Genomic DNA, 13660 nt, shown 5'->3' with positions numbered 1-13660 from the left:
AGCCTTATCTTCCTTTGCATCTGGCAGGCATAATGAGCCAATATTTGAAGCATATCTCATGTAAGAATTGATAATAATGTAATGGCTTCAGAGTAAGGCCAAATTCCCACAAACAACGCTAACATCAACCAGAAATGAAAACAAAATTTGCAATGGGTCAGTAACTATTTGGTAATCTTTATGCTCTTGATTGCATGTTGGCTAGAAAAGTAACTTGTGACCACTGAATGAGTCTTGATGCTAATTGCTACATCTCCACTGAGCTAGGAAGGTATGTTACTCTGGAAGAGTGGGTAGAGGGAGAAGAAACAGTTCGGCCTATTTGGGGGAAGAGCACAAAGGCCACATGTAATATGGGTAAGGGAAAGGTAAAGGTTTTCCACTGACATTAAGTCTAGTTGTGTCTGACTCTGGAGGTTGGTGCTCATCTCCATTTCTAAGCCAAAGAGCCGACATTGTCCGTAGACATCTCCAAGGTTATGTGGCCAGCATGACTGCATGGAGCACTATTACCTTCCCGCCGGAGCAGTACCTATTAACCTACTTAAATTTTCATGTTTCTGAACTGCTAGGTTAGCAGAAGCTGGGGCTAACAGTGGGAGCTCACCTCACTCCCTGGATTTGCACCACCGATCTTTTGTTGTTCGCCAGTTCAGCGGTTTAATCTGCTGCACCACCAGGAGCTCCATAATATGGGTAACTAAGTACTAAGAGTGAATACAGTAAAATCTGTATCCCAATTTAATGCAGCAACTTGAGTCATTTTTATTGAACCTGTTGAACACTTCAGCCACAACATTAACATTTCACTTAAGAAATCTATTGCTTTCATGCAATCCACAAAATCGGCAAAACAATCAATTTGTTAGTCTTTAAAATACCAAAATACTATCTTACTAGTGGGTCATAGGCAGCAAATATTTATACTATGATCTCTTTGTTCATCTTTCAAGTGCTGCAAGAAAGAAAAGCCTCACTGGATGACTGATGAAACGCTCCAAATAGCGAAGGACAGGAGAGAAACAAAAGTTGAAGAAGACAGAATTGGGGTCAGAATATTGAATGTAACTGTTTAGTGACATGTGTATAAGGGCAAAGATAAATATTTAGAGAAAATTTAAACCAAAGGTAGGGATGATAAATAATCAACAGGGAGCATGTTGTATGTTTAGGAATTAATAAAAGGACAATTGAAGCAATACACTGAAGAGCCATACAAAACAGATGAAAGAATGATAGATTCCTTTAAAACATTAACATTTTGATGATGAGTCTACTATTTCAGAAAGCAGAGTGGGCAAAGTTCTCAAAGCACTTAGGAGATACAAATAACATACCAATAGAACTGTTTCAAGCTCTTGAGATAGATTCTTATGCCAGCAAATATAACAAATATTGGAAATAATATAATATAAATTCTCAGCTCAGGGACACCAGGAATTGCAGTTATTGCTGGAACTATTGGAATAATCTTGCATGCAAGTACAATATCATGCAAGCCTTATATTGGATGCTCAGGTTTCTGTTGTGGCCAGGAGTGCACTTGTGCAATTAATGTGCCGATTTCTTTGGCAGCAATGACATGTACCTTAGTTTCAACCTGATGGGATTAGTATAATGTACTCTATGTGAGGATGTCTTTGAAGAATATTCATAAACATCACCTGATTAAAAAATGCAGCCAGATTGCTAATGTGTCCTGCTTAGAGTGAGCACACAACTCCCTTGCTCTAGCTTTACTGGCTGCCCATTTCTAGACACAATTCAAGCTGCTGTTTTTGACCTATCCAGCTCAGGCCCAGGCTGTTTGAAGGATTCTTCTTTCCCCATGAGACTACCAAAGCTCTAAGGTCTACAGAGGAAGTGCTTCTCTCTATCCCACTACCTTATTTATTTATTTATTTGCTTGCTTAATTTTTACCCCGCCTTTTCAACCCCGGAGGGGATTCAAGGCGATTTATAGATCCAGGAAAAATTCAGTGCCGCACAGGTAAACAATAAAATACATCTCATCAAAGTATAAACAATTTAAATATATAAGTAATTAAAACACATATAAATCAATTAATAGATTTAAACCATATAAAATGCCGAGTCATGATCTCATGTCCAAATCATTTTCCAAAATCCATAGTCCATTATTCAAGCTGTTAAAGTCTCATTCCGTAGTCTCCTATTCACCAAACCATGTTTTTCTTTATAAAAAAACCAGGAGGGCTGGGGCCAGCCTGATGTCACTGGAGAGGGAGTTCCACAGCCGAGGGGCCACCACTAAGAAGGCTCTGTCTCTTGTCCCAACCAATCACGCTTGTGAAGAGGTTGGGACAGAGAGCAGGGCCTCCCCAGCCGATTTTAAAGCTTTTGTAGGCTCATAGAGGGAGATCCGTTCAGACTGGTAAGACAGACCAGAACTGTTTAGGGTTTTATAGGCCAAGACCAGCACTTTGAATTGGGTTTGGTAGCAGACTGGCAGACTACCTTCATAGACACAGCTGGAGGAGACTCTCTCATTATTAGGCAGATAATTTATTGAATTTCTCAATACATCTGGGGGGAAAACCTTTTAGGTACAAGTTTTACCCATAGGTAAAACTTGACAACTGTAGAGCAAATCAAGCCTTTTTGGTCAAAAAGACTAAAGGAGGATATTGTGCTTTGGACCTTGTTTCAAATATATTTGCTTGCTCAATATTGCTCAATAAAGTGGAAGACAGTAGGAAAAAGGAAGGCCCTATTGAATCAATCAAGGGAGCTACAGACATAAATTTGCAATACATGAGCAGGGCTGTTAATAACAGGATCTCTTATCACCTCATCACATGGAGCTTTTCTGCGCTTCCCTGCACTGCTGGGATGCTACAGGAAGGGAGCCCATCAAATGACGCAGGGCAATTTCCATCTGAGCTCCTTTGGGCTCTGTGCTGGCAGCGTGTCAGCAGTGTGTCGGCAGCATGCTGGCAGTGCCAAAAGTTGATCCTAAAGGAGTCTGATATTGTCAGAACCCTGGCAGCAGGGCACCAATAACCTTGCACAGAGGCCAGTCTCTATCTAATATCTTTATTAAAGAAATATATAAAATCAATAAAAACAAGTAAAGAATATAGTTCAGAAGCAGACCTTTCAAATGAGGTCAAATATAGTCCAAAAATGTATTGTCCAATAAATGATATTAGAGTTCAAAGTTTTAATCCACTTGACCGAAACACACACTTTGCCAAGCAATAGTGTGGGGAAATAGCAGAGTCCTAGAGTCCAATGAAGCTTGACAACAAGGCTGGAAATAAACTTGATTCTTGACTAGGTCCGTGACTGGAGACAAGGCAAAACATGAAGCATGAAGCAGGGTCCGTGGTAAAACCGCGAGGCAGGGCAAGGCTTGAAGCTTGATCCGGGAAGCAAGGAACTGAAGTCCACACACGATCTCTCTCCTGAAGGTGATCAATTGACTCCGCAAAGAATCCCTCGCGCCAAACACCTATATTGGGTCTCGTTTTCCCGCCAACAGAACTCTTTCCCTAGAGAACGAGAAGCGAAACCCAACTCTGTCCAGATGCAAGACTCCTTAGAATTTCCCAAGGGAAGCAGACCTAATCAGCCATTTGTTTGGCAGCGATTCTCAGGCTTCTCCGATTAGCTTCTCTGACTCCCCTGTCTTTAGAATAAAATTCCTTCCTGGGAAACGGAGGGGAGTACTGCCCAAGGCCTGGTTTACTGAATTCTTGAGGGCAAACATCAACATCCGGCAGGTGAAGAGACTCCAGTTCTTGTTGAACCGGCGAAAACCCCATGTTTTCATCTTCATCTGCCACAATAGTACTACGAACAGGACTACAAGGCCCATGAGTCCTCACAGATATGCATCCAACTCCGCTTAGAAGCAGCCCTGGAGAATGCGGAAGGAAGTCGGGGACAGCGGGGAAACACTGTGGGAAAGGATCCCATGACCACCAATGGTAAGGACATGAAGTGTTATGCTGCCTCAGTTTCCCCAGTTGTCCCTTGGCTTCTGAACCTTAATGTGATGAGATCCATAGAGGTCCATTGAGCAGGGACACTAAATAGATGGATGGCATTGTAACTGCAAAGTACTGCTGTTGTATTTTATTATACTTTTGAACTCTTGTCTTCCACAGGGCAGGCTAAAGTCTTTATTCAATCAGGACATCTTCAGGATTTCCAGGAAACAGCAAATAGAGGAGTGAAGGAATAGCCAACCATCCACTGCAAATGCACTCCTGATTAGCCAGCCTCTTAATGTGCCATATGAAGTCATATAAAACTTTATTGGAGCAAGTAATGTTCTAAAAACAGAAATACATGTTTTCCCCACCTGCAAAACTTTATATCATATCAAATAGTCAGTTTGTCTAAAACCCCATCTGAACTGCCAGATAAAATCCAGATTATTTGCTTTGAACTGCATAATATGGCAGTGCAGACTAATATAATCTAGTTCAAAGCAGATTTTATCTGGCAGTGTAGATGGAGCCTAAGCAAGTACTGAAAAGAGCATGTAAGAATAATTGTTTCTCCTAGCATGTTTCCACCTGCAATCCTTGCCCCTCAGCCCCATTTCAACCTTTTCTGCCTCTGTCCTCTCACCAATACTACTGCTGCCCAGCTGGAAGATGCAACAATCTTGGCTAAGAAAGCAAAGGTTTGTTAAAAGGTCAGCATAATTATGACTGAAGACTGAGGACAGATATATCTGATGTATCTCACTTTCTTACGCAGTGATATCATAAGCGTTTCCCCCTGGTTGGTGCTTCTGCACATCAAATCCTTCACTGGGAAGTGAGGTGAAAATCACTGGAAGAAAATTTCTCTCATCCTGCCAAACAGCAAATGCTGCATAAAGAGATGGGAGATGAATGTGCAGAGCTACCTTGAAACCCCTAATGTTGCAGCAATGGAAAAGCCGTTAGGCATTGGCACAATCCAAGGTAGCATTTTTACCTAGCAAATCTTTGCATTTGATGAAGGTGCAGGCCACGTGGGTGTGTCTCCAGTGCCAGCTAGTTTAATCTCTGAATTTGATTTGATCAATGAAAGACAATACAACTCCTATTTGAACTTTAGTCAGGATTAGGCAATTCACGGCCATGCTGCCTAGAACTGAGTGCAGTCCAACAACAGCCAACAAGTATCTCCCCCTGACTTTGCAAAACATAGAATGGGATTATGGATGGTTCTCAACTGGGCTGGGAATCATATTCTGCAAGTGATGGTAGGCTCTGTGGTAAGGAAAGTGGTAATACAGCTGTAAGTTTTGTTGCTATCAAAAAAGGTGTACTTAAAAGCTGTATTTTTATGCCTGCACAGGATACATAAATGTATGTAAAGGACCTTATGTGGCACATGGTGGTCCTGTCCCCCAAATGCTATCCTCAGTGCCATCCACTTGCCTAGTGCCCAGCCTCTCCAAGCTGAGTATTGTAAAGGTTAAAGTTTTCCCCTGATATTAAGTACAGTCGTGTGTGACTCTGGGGGTTGGTGATCATCTTCATTTCTAAGCCGAAGAGTCATCGTTGTCCTTAGACACCTCCAAGGTCATGTGGCCGGCATAATTGCATGGAGAGCCGTTACCTTCCCGCCGGAGTGGTACCTATTGATCTACTCACATTTGCATGTTTTCAAACTGCTAGGTTGGCAAAAGCTAGAGCTAACAGCAGGAGCTCACCCCGCTCCCGGGATTTGAACTGCCGACCTTTCGGTCAGCAAATTCAGCAGCTCAGCGGTTTTACAGCTGAGTAAGGAAGCTGAGCCACCAGGAACTCCAAGCTGAGTAAGGAAGCTTAAATGGACCTTCTGCTCACAGCCACTTGAAGTGACCTTGAGAGGAAGACTTCAAACCCTGTCCTGACACAGGAGTGTTGGGCACAGGAAAGTGGATCAATTCTGCACCATGCCTCATATGAAATACACCTTTCAGATTCCTACATGCACAATGGTGGAACTAGGTTAATATGAATGTTCACTCAAGGGTTGAACTAATTTGGTTCTCTTTCCCATTTTCACTGGGGTTTCATTTGTTTGACTGGCATTCTTAGTTTATGAAAGAAAGCCTTTGGCTCTCTGAATTTTTGGATTATACTTTCCACATTGACCATGCAAAAATGGAAATGCAAGACATCTGAAGGGCCACACCTTCTTCCTCGTCTAGAAATTACAACAGAGGATTGAAACACAACCTTCTGGATGCTGTCAAACTGTAAGTCCCAGCAACTTAGCCAATGCAGCTGCATATGAACTGAATGTCATGTTGGCAACCCTGCAGCTGTCTACCAAGGTAAACCACATATCCCTATTCAATCCATGTTTCACTGGCAATACTGATCATATCTACTTAAGTGCAAATATCATTGAGTTTGATACAATGCACTTCTAATTAAACATAGATAGGATTGTACTGCTGGCACTCCTGTGGAGAGATACTCATTGTAGGTATCTAATGAATCATTGTCCTGTAGATAAGAGGTTATGATGCAATAAACTGAAGTAGTATGAAATGTGAATGGCAAAGCTATGTAGTGAATGCACTGCCTCGTGAATGTCAATGTATGCACATTTGTCTATCACTACATTTTGTATCTGGGGGGAATAACATTTGTCAAATATCTGGGGGCGAGGAAGGTTGATTGTTTGTTAAAGGGGAAAAATTCATCAGGAAACAAAAAGGCAGCTCCACAAATAATCATTGCAGTAGGGTTTCTTGAAGATATTTCGATGATACACCACGAGCAGCTCCAGCCTATACATATTTGTTCAGAAGTAGATCCTGCTCACTTCAGCAGAGCTACACTGAAACAAGCATGCTTGCAGAACTGCAGCTTCAGCCTGCCTTTAAGGACTGCAGCAACGTTATCCATCTGCTTAATTGTTCCCCAGAGCACCCTCCTTCCATCCTCTTGGTAATTATTTCCTCTGATCACTTCAGTACTACCCCTGAGGCATGCAGTGAAGGAACATGGTTAAAGGACACTTCAGACCAAAGAAATGGGCTGCTTAGGATGCCTCTATCTTAACCTCTGAAGCAGGATAGTCATTTCTATTAGGGGCCATATCAGCCAGCTAATTTTAAATACCACATCAGAGGAGTGTGTTGTTATTATGATGCAATAAACTTACATACTGTGGTATGAAATGTGTCAGACAAAACTATGTAGTGGATGCACTGCATCATGAATGTCAATGTATGTACATTTCTCTATCACTTCATTTTGTATCTGGGGGAAATAACATTTGTCAAATTTCTGGGGGAGTGAGGAAGCTGTATTTGATCATTTTTGGTTCAGGTACCAAAACAACTATCTTCAAGTATTGTGCACCTTGGCAGAGAGACTTTTACTGCTCTGCCTCAGGCAGCAAATTGTCATGGGCTAGCCTCCCTAAAGAGGAATGAAAAAGGGCAACTACATATGATAGGTAACAATTCATATACAACTCGGTTCACAACTTTAGAGTGTAGCACTGTTGTTTCTCCACAAATAAGCCAAAATAATCTTGTCAAATAGGATTGGATTGGGATTAATCTGCCATAGGTTAAATATTAATTAACACGATCTTCAGGTGGATTCCCATTCTGTGCAAAACTACCAAAAGAGAAAGCCCATAGATGCACCGAGTAGCTGCTTTGCTGAATTAAGGTAAAGGTTTTCCCTTGACATTAAGTCTACTCGTGTCCGACTCTGGGGGTTGGTGATCATCTCCATTTCTAAGCCAAAGAGCCGGCGTTGTCCATAGACACCTCCAAGGTCATGTGGCTGGCATGACTGCATGGAGCACCGTTACCTTCCCGCTGGAGTGGAACCTATTGATCTACTCATATTAGCACATTTTCGAACTGCTAGGTTGGCAAAAGCTGGGGCTAACACTGGGAGCCCACTCCCTGAATTCTAACTGGCAACCTTTCGGTCAGCAAATTCAGCTGCTCAGCGGTTTAACCTGCTGCGCCACGAGAGGTTTATATATAAATTAGGCATATATAAAAAGACATGTTCCATCATCAAGTACATAGGGATCGAGCAGGTACATTTTTCACTTTAAACATACAACAAGAAAGCATTATTTTGCCTGCTTCACTACAAGAACTGTTTGCTACACCCACAGCCTCCTCCCCCACTAAAAGTCCATTAGACACTCATAGTATTTCAAATAACAAGCAATAAAGCTTTTAAAAAACATTCTGTTTCGTATACATGAGATTCTATGCAAAAAAGGAAAGAAAGGAAATTCTGGTCTCTTACCTGATTTCCTTTTTGAGGATCCATAATCCCTGAAAAAGAGGCAACAACAGATAGACATGGTTAGGTCTTGAAGCATGAAAGAAGGAGAAGGTAGGTCCCAGGCTCCTACCCACTTGCTTAAAGGCACATTGGGAGATCCCTCTCCTTTAAACAGGAGCTTGGAAGGACCACAAGGCATGGGCGCATGCAAACACACCCAGGCACAGTGATGCGCCCTTCCCTAACCACCAGCATCTGGTGCTTCTGCAGCACTAGAGTGTAAAATGCCCATGTGATCCGGCAGAAAGAGCCGAGCATCCACACAAGGAGGCGAGGGCGGAGGATATCAATGCTTTCCCCTCTTTAAATCAGGCTTCAGATAAAGCCGTGACTGACTTAACCCCTTATTGTTTCCCTCCGGGACAGAGGCACGCTCCTGCTGGCTACTCCAGCAAAATTACTACATTTGCTTCATTAAGCAATGGTTATGTGATGCTCTTGCAGTCCTGTAGCTGTTTCAAAAGATGTTTGCTATCTGCATAGCCGGCAGCTCCTTCCAGTTATCTCTGCCTAACATTTCTCTACACTGAAAAGGAGGAAAATGTTTTGCTTCTTTTACATAAGGTCAATACAAGCTGTTTTCTCACTCTGGCTGGAACCCATGCTATAGCAAACCGGTTCTTTTGATCATGGAGCTGAGAATGCATTTTTAGAGAGGTTCTAAATCAGGACATTGGATAGTACACAACAACATTGTTGTGATTTATGATAACCCTAAAGTGGACATACTGTACCATTAAATTGTCTTATTAGGGAGGGTTGTATTTACCCTCTTCCTGGAAGTGTGTGACTTGCTCAAGGTCACCCAAAAGTTTCTATGGTTGGGCAGGGATTCAAACCCTAGTCTTCAAAATCTAATGCTCAAACCACTACACAATACTGTCTCTCACAGAATAATGTAGGCAATTCTTAATAAAAACACAGTTATAGAAATGTGTCTGCTTTTGGTTAACCTACTTTTGATTTTTTTTAAAAATGTCAACATCTTTTTATCATGTTGTCAAAGGCTTTCATGGCTGGAATCATTGGGTTGCTGTGAGTTTTCTGGGCTGTATGGCCATGTTTCAGAAGCATTCTCTCCTGATGTTTCACCCACATGGCAGGCATCCTCAGAGGTTGTGAGGTCTGTTGGAAACTAGGCAAGTGTGGTTTATATATCTGTGGAAAGGCCAGGTTGGGAGAAAGAACTCTTGTCTGTTGGAGAAAAGTGTGAATGTTGCAATTGATCACCTTGATTAGAATTTAATGGCCTTGCAGATTCAAAACTTGGCTGCTTACTGACTGAGGGAATCCTTTGTTGGGAGGTATTAGCTGGCCCTGATTGTTTTATGCCTGGAATTCCCCTGTTTTCAGAGTGTTGTTCTTTATTTACTGTCCTGATTTTACAGTTTTTAAAATACTGGTAGCCAGAGTTTTTCATTTTCATGGTTTCCCCCTTTCTGTTGAAACTCCCCGTATGCTTGTGGAATTCAATTGCTTCTCTGTGTAGTCTGACATGGTGGTTGTTAGAGTGGTCCAGCATTTGTGGTCTCAAATAATATGTTGGTTTTGAATATGCAACACCATTAAATGCTAATCAAGTTGATCAACTGCAACATTCACACTTGCCTCAAACAAACAGAGGTTCTTTTTTCCAACCTGGACTTTCCACAGATATATAAACCCCACTTGCCTAGTTTCCAACAGACCTCACACCTTTGAGGATGCCTGCCATAGATATGGGTGAAACATCAGGAGAGAATGCTTCTGGAACATGGCCATACAGCCTGGAAAACTCAACTCACAGCAACCCATCTTTTTATCCTATTTATGAATAAATTTGCAAATTTGGGGTAGTTCTTATTAAAAGGCAAACTGAACAAAAATTGTAGACATCTGACAGTATCTTGATAAGTACAATTAAAATGACCAGTGTAAGAATATACCTTTGTAAAGTTCCTTACATTGAACCAAGTCATTGGCCTGTCTAGCTCAATAGCTCTGACTGACAGCAATAACTTGCCAAGATTTCCTATGGGATTCTTCCTTAGCACTATTTGTCCAAGTATCAAACAGACTTGAACTGCCATGTAACTTTAAGAAGTTAGGAGCCTATCAGAAAAAAGCGACAATCTTAATCACCCTAAACATGGATGAATGCACAAGGATTCAAAGCCAAGCTTTTCAGAGTTAGGGGCTAAAACCCTCCACCTTGATTTCTCTTACATTATTTAGCCCTTGCATTTGTAGAGTGGAAGGGGGGGGGTTGCAACACAATCCTTTCTATGCTTTTGTCGAAGTAAATCCCCTGAATTCAATGGATGTTAACTCTCATTAATGGGTGCATAGGGTTTCAGCCTTTAACGTGACAAAGTTCACGATAAGTCACATTTTCCAGTAATATAATCCTGTGCTTCTAACAGTCAGCCAACCAGCACTTTGATGGCCAGTAGCACTGCTCATTCCTTTCCCTGCTCCAGAACTATAAATGAATATGAGTTTGCTTGATAAACCTTTCAGTAAAAGCCAACATTTTTTTGACTGCCAAGCACTGGCTATTTTGGTGAGATCTGTTGGAAATCTGGAAGGTCATAGATTGCCCAACCCTGCTGTATTATTATGGAGTGGGATGGGGAGATAATAGCCACAGAGAGCGTATTCCTAATTTGTTCATTCAATTCATGGCAGTGATGTGATCAATGTGTTGTCGAAGGCTTTCATGGCCAGAATCACTGAGTTGATGTGAGTTTTCTGGGCTGTATGGCTATGTTCCAGAAGCATTCTCTCCTGACATTTCATCCACATCTATGGCAGAGGTTGTGGGGTTTGCTGGAAACAAGGCAAGTGGGGTTTATATATCTGTGGAAGATCCAGGGTGGGAGAAAGAACTCTTGTCTGTTGCAGAAAAGTGTGAATGTTGTAACTGATCACAGTGATAAGCACTGAATAGCCTTGCAGCTTCAAAACTTGGCTGCTTCCTGCCTGGGGGAATCCTTTGTTGGGAGGTGATTAGCTGGCCCTGATTGTTTCTTATCTGGAATTCCCCTGTTTTTGAGTGTTGTTCTTTATTTACTGTCCTGATTTTAGATGTGGTTTGAAGTGAGGATGTTGTGATTTATAGTGTACTCTTGTGAAGCAATCTTATGCACACATAAGCCTAAATCCTACTGTTGATCATGATTTGAATCAATGAGATTTATCTATGTGTTGACTCACAATTCAACAGCTGGTTGAATGGGTCTATGCTTTGTTGCTGTGTGCCTTCAAGTCATTTTCGATTTATGGCAACCCTGCAATCGCTAAGGTGAACTTATCACAAGATTTGCTTCAAAGGGTTTTTGCCTCTAGCTTCCTCTGAGACTGAGATCATGAATTGTCCAAGGTCACCCAGTGAGTTTCCAGGATAAACAAAGATTTGAACCCTAGACTAATACTTAAACCACTGCACCACACTGCCAACATGTTAGCCTTAATGTGATAACTCTCATTACCGTAACTGGACTTACTCCAAGGTAGGCATATTTCAAAATCTAGGTGATGGCCTATAACGGAACCAAACCAATGATTCATCTATTTGAGTACTGTGTGCACCAAGATGGGCAGCTGTACTTCCTAAAGCAGTGGTCCTCAACCTGTGGGTCTCCAGACGTTTTTGCCTTCAACTCCCAGAAATCCTAACAGCTGGTAAACTGGCTGGGATTTCTGGGAATTGTAGATTGAGAACCTCTGTCCTAAAAGATTTTGAACTAAACCTCCCCTAATCCCTCATTATAGGCTATGCTGGCTAGGATTGACTGGAGTTGTAGACCAATACATCTATTTAGAGCTGTTCTGGTTTGTTGTGGAAAGGAGAGGTGAAGTGTTAACAACAAGATCTGGAGAAGGAAAAGAAACAACCAACAAATGTGTCCAGTGCTGACATGATAACATGAACTAGCAAGAACACAGAAAAACACCAACAACCCTACTCTAAACAAACTGGTCATGTAAACAGAGCATCTTGCAAAAAGAAAGCTTTTTATGTTAAACGGGCTTACTCATAAGAAAGAATGCACAAGAGTGCAATCTAACAGTCCCCTGGAAAGAACGAGATAATGATTATGATGAGACTTATGACCAGGTGCGAGAGAGTGACAGATTGCAGTTTTTATAGGAGTTCAGTAAAAAGAAAAAAAGAGCAATTTATATGAAGTATCCTGACAAAGTATATCAAGAAAGCTTATCTCCAACATTACTGTAAATATTAATGATCTTAATTTTAAGTTTCTTAAAAGTCTGTTCTGATTTTATACTAATGATTTAAGAATTCAAGCAAAATCCAATCTCTCTTCAAATAGGCCTTTAGAAATGCATCTTAGAGGAATGCTTGTTCTCTTTTTCTAGTGAAGTATCCTGAATTTGCAGTGAGAACTCCTAGCTGAAAGTATTTCTTTTTTTGATTACAACTACCAGCATCCTATAAGCCAATACAGGCAATCCCTGGGTTAAGAACAAGATAAGTTTTGTCAGTTTGTTCTTAAGTTGAATTTGTATGTAAATCAGAACAGGTATGTGTTGTAAGTGTAATTCCAGCCATTTGTGTGGTTTTGGTTTTTTTTTAGTTTTGAATAGCATGGGGAAGGGTTAACAACCCTGTAACATTTGTTTTCCTGTCTGTGCCCCTGTTCAGAAAAGTCAACCTCACTTTCTGACCCTGCAACAATTAGATATTGAAAATTTTGGGTTGTCATGGAAGCAAGGAAATGGTGATAAAGCTTCAGTGGAGGCACATTTTCCCCATGATAACTCTTACAGGAATGAATTTCCATTCCTAGGGGTAGATTTCCTCTCACTTCCTTTTGTCTCACCCTGTTTGGAGTCAGATATAAGTCAGACGTTTGAATCTTGGGGAATGTCTGTATGGTCAGTGGTCATGTAGATTTGGGAGTTTTGGAGACTGTGGTCCTAAAAAGGAAATGTTCAAACCTTTAGGAATGCCATATTGTCTTCAATAAACAGCCATTGGCAGCTGCTAACCACAGACGATTCTAAATCTGCTGTGGCATGGAGGACAGGAAAGGAAACTATTCTATGCATTGTGGATTTAATCTGGTTGTCTTCTTTATTACACACCAGCATCTCAATATGAAACATCTGGAGGAAAGTGAGGTATATATACATGAAATACAGGTTTTCAGTAGAATAAGGGTACAGGTGGTAAACATTAAGTGCTATAGTTGTTAGATTCCTTCCTTCTGTTTCCAATACACACACACACACACATACACATACACACACACACACACATGATAAAGGTAAAAGTTTTCCCCTGACATTAATTCTAGTCATGTCCGACTCTGGTGGTTGGTGCTCATCTCCATTTCTAAGGCGAAGAGCCAGCATTATCAGTGGACACC

General features: G+C 41.3%; 1 protein-coding gene across 7 annotated transcripts in view; it reads right to left on the bottom strand.

The window, feature by feature from the left end:
- sh3pxd2a (SH3 and PX domains 2A) overlaps positions 1 to 13660 on the bottom strand; it is a 304174-nt gene that overhangs the window by 125150 nt on the left and 165364 nt on the right. For 6 of the 7 annotated variants that reach the window (XM_062976295.1, XM_062976293.1, XM_062976294.1 and 3 more), the window contains one exon: positions 8247 to 8275. In XM_062976295.1, the coding sequence (XP_062832365.1) occupies positions 8247 to 8275 (29 nt within the window). Of the gene's footprint in view, positions 1 to 8246; positions 8554 to 13660 lie in introns of those variants that run through there. The other variant, XM_062976297.1, reaches the window with a different exon arrangement.

The sequence above is a fragment of the Anolis carolinensis genome, chromosome 3, assembly GCF_035594765.1.
Source record: "Anolis carolinensis isolate JA03-04 chromosome 3, rAnoCar3.1.pri, whole genome shotgun sequence".
NCBI classification, from domain to species: domain Eukaryota; kingdom Metazoa; phylum Chordata; class Lepidosauria; order Squamata; family Dactyloidae; genus Anolis; species Anolis carolinensis.
Note: the sequence above shows the minus strand (reverse complement) of the source record. Positions and strands in the feature narration are given on the sequence as shown.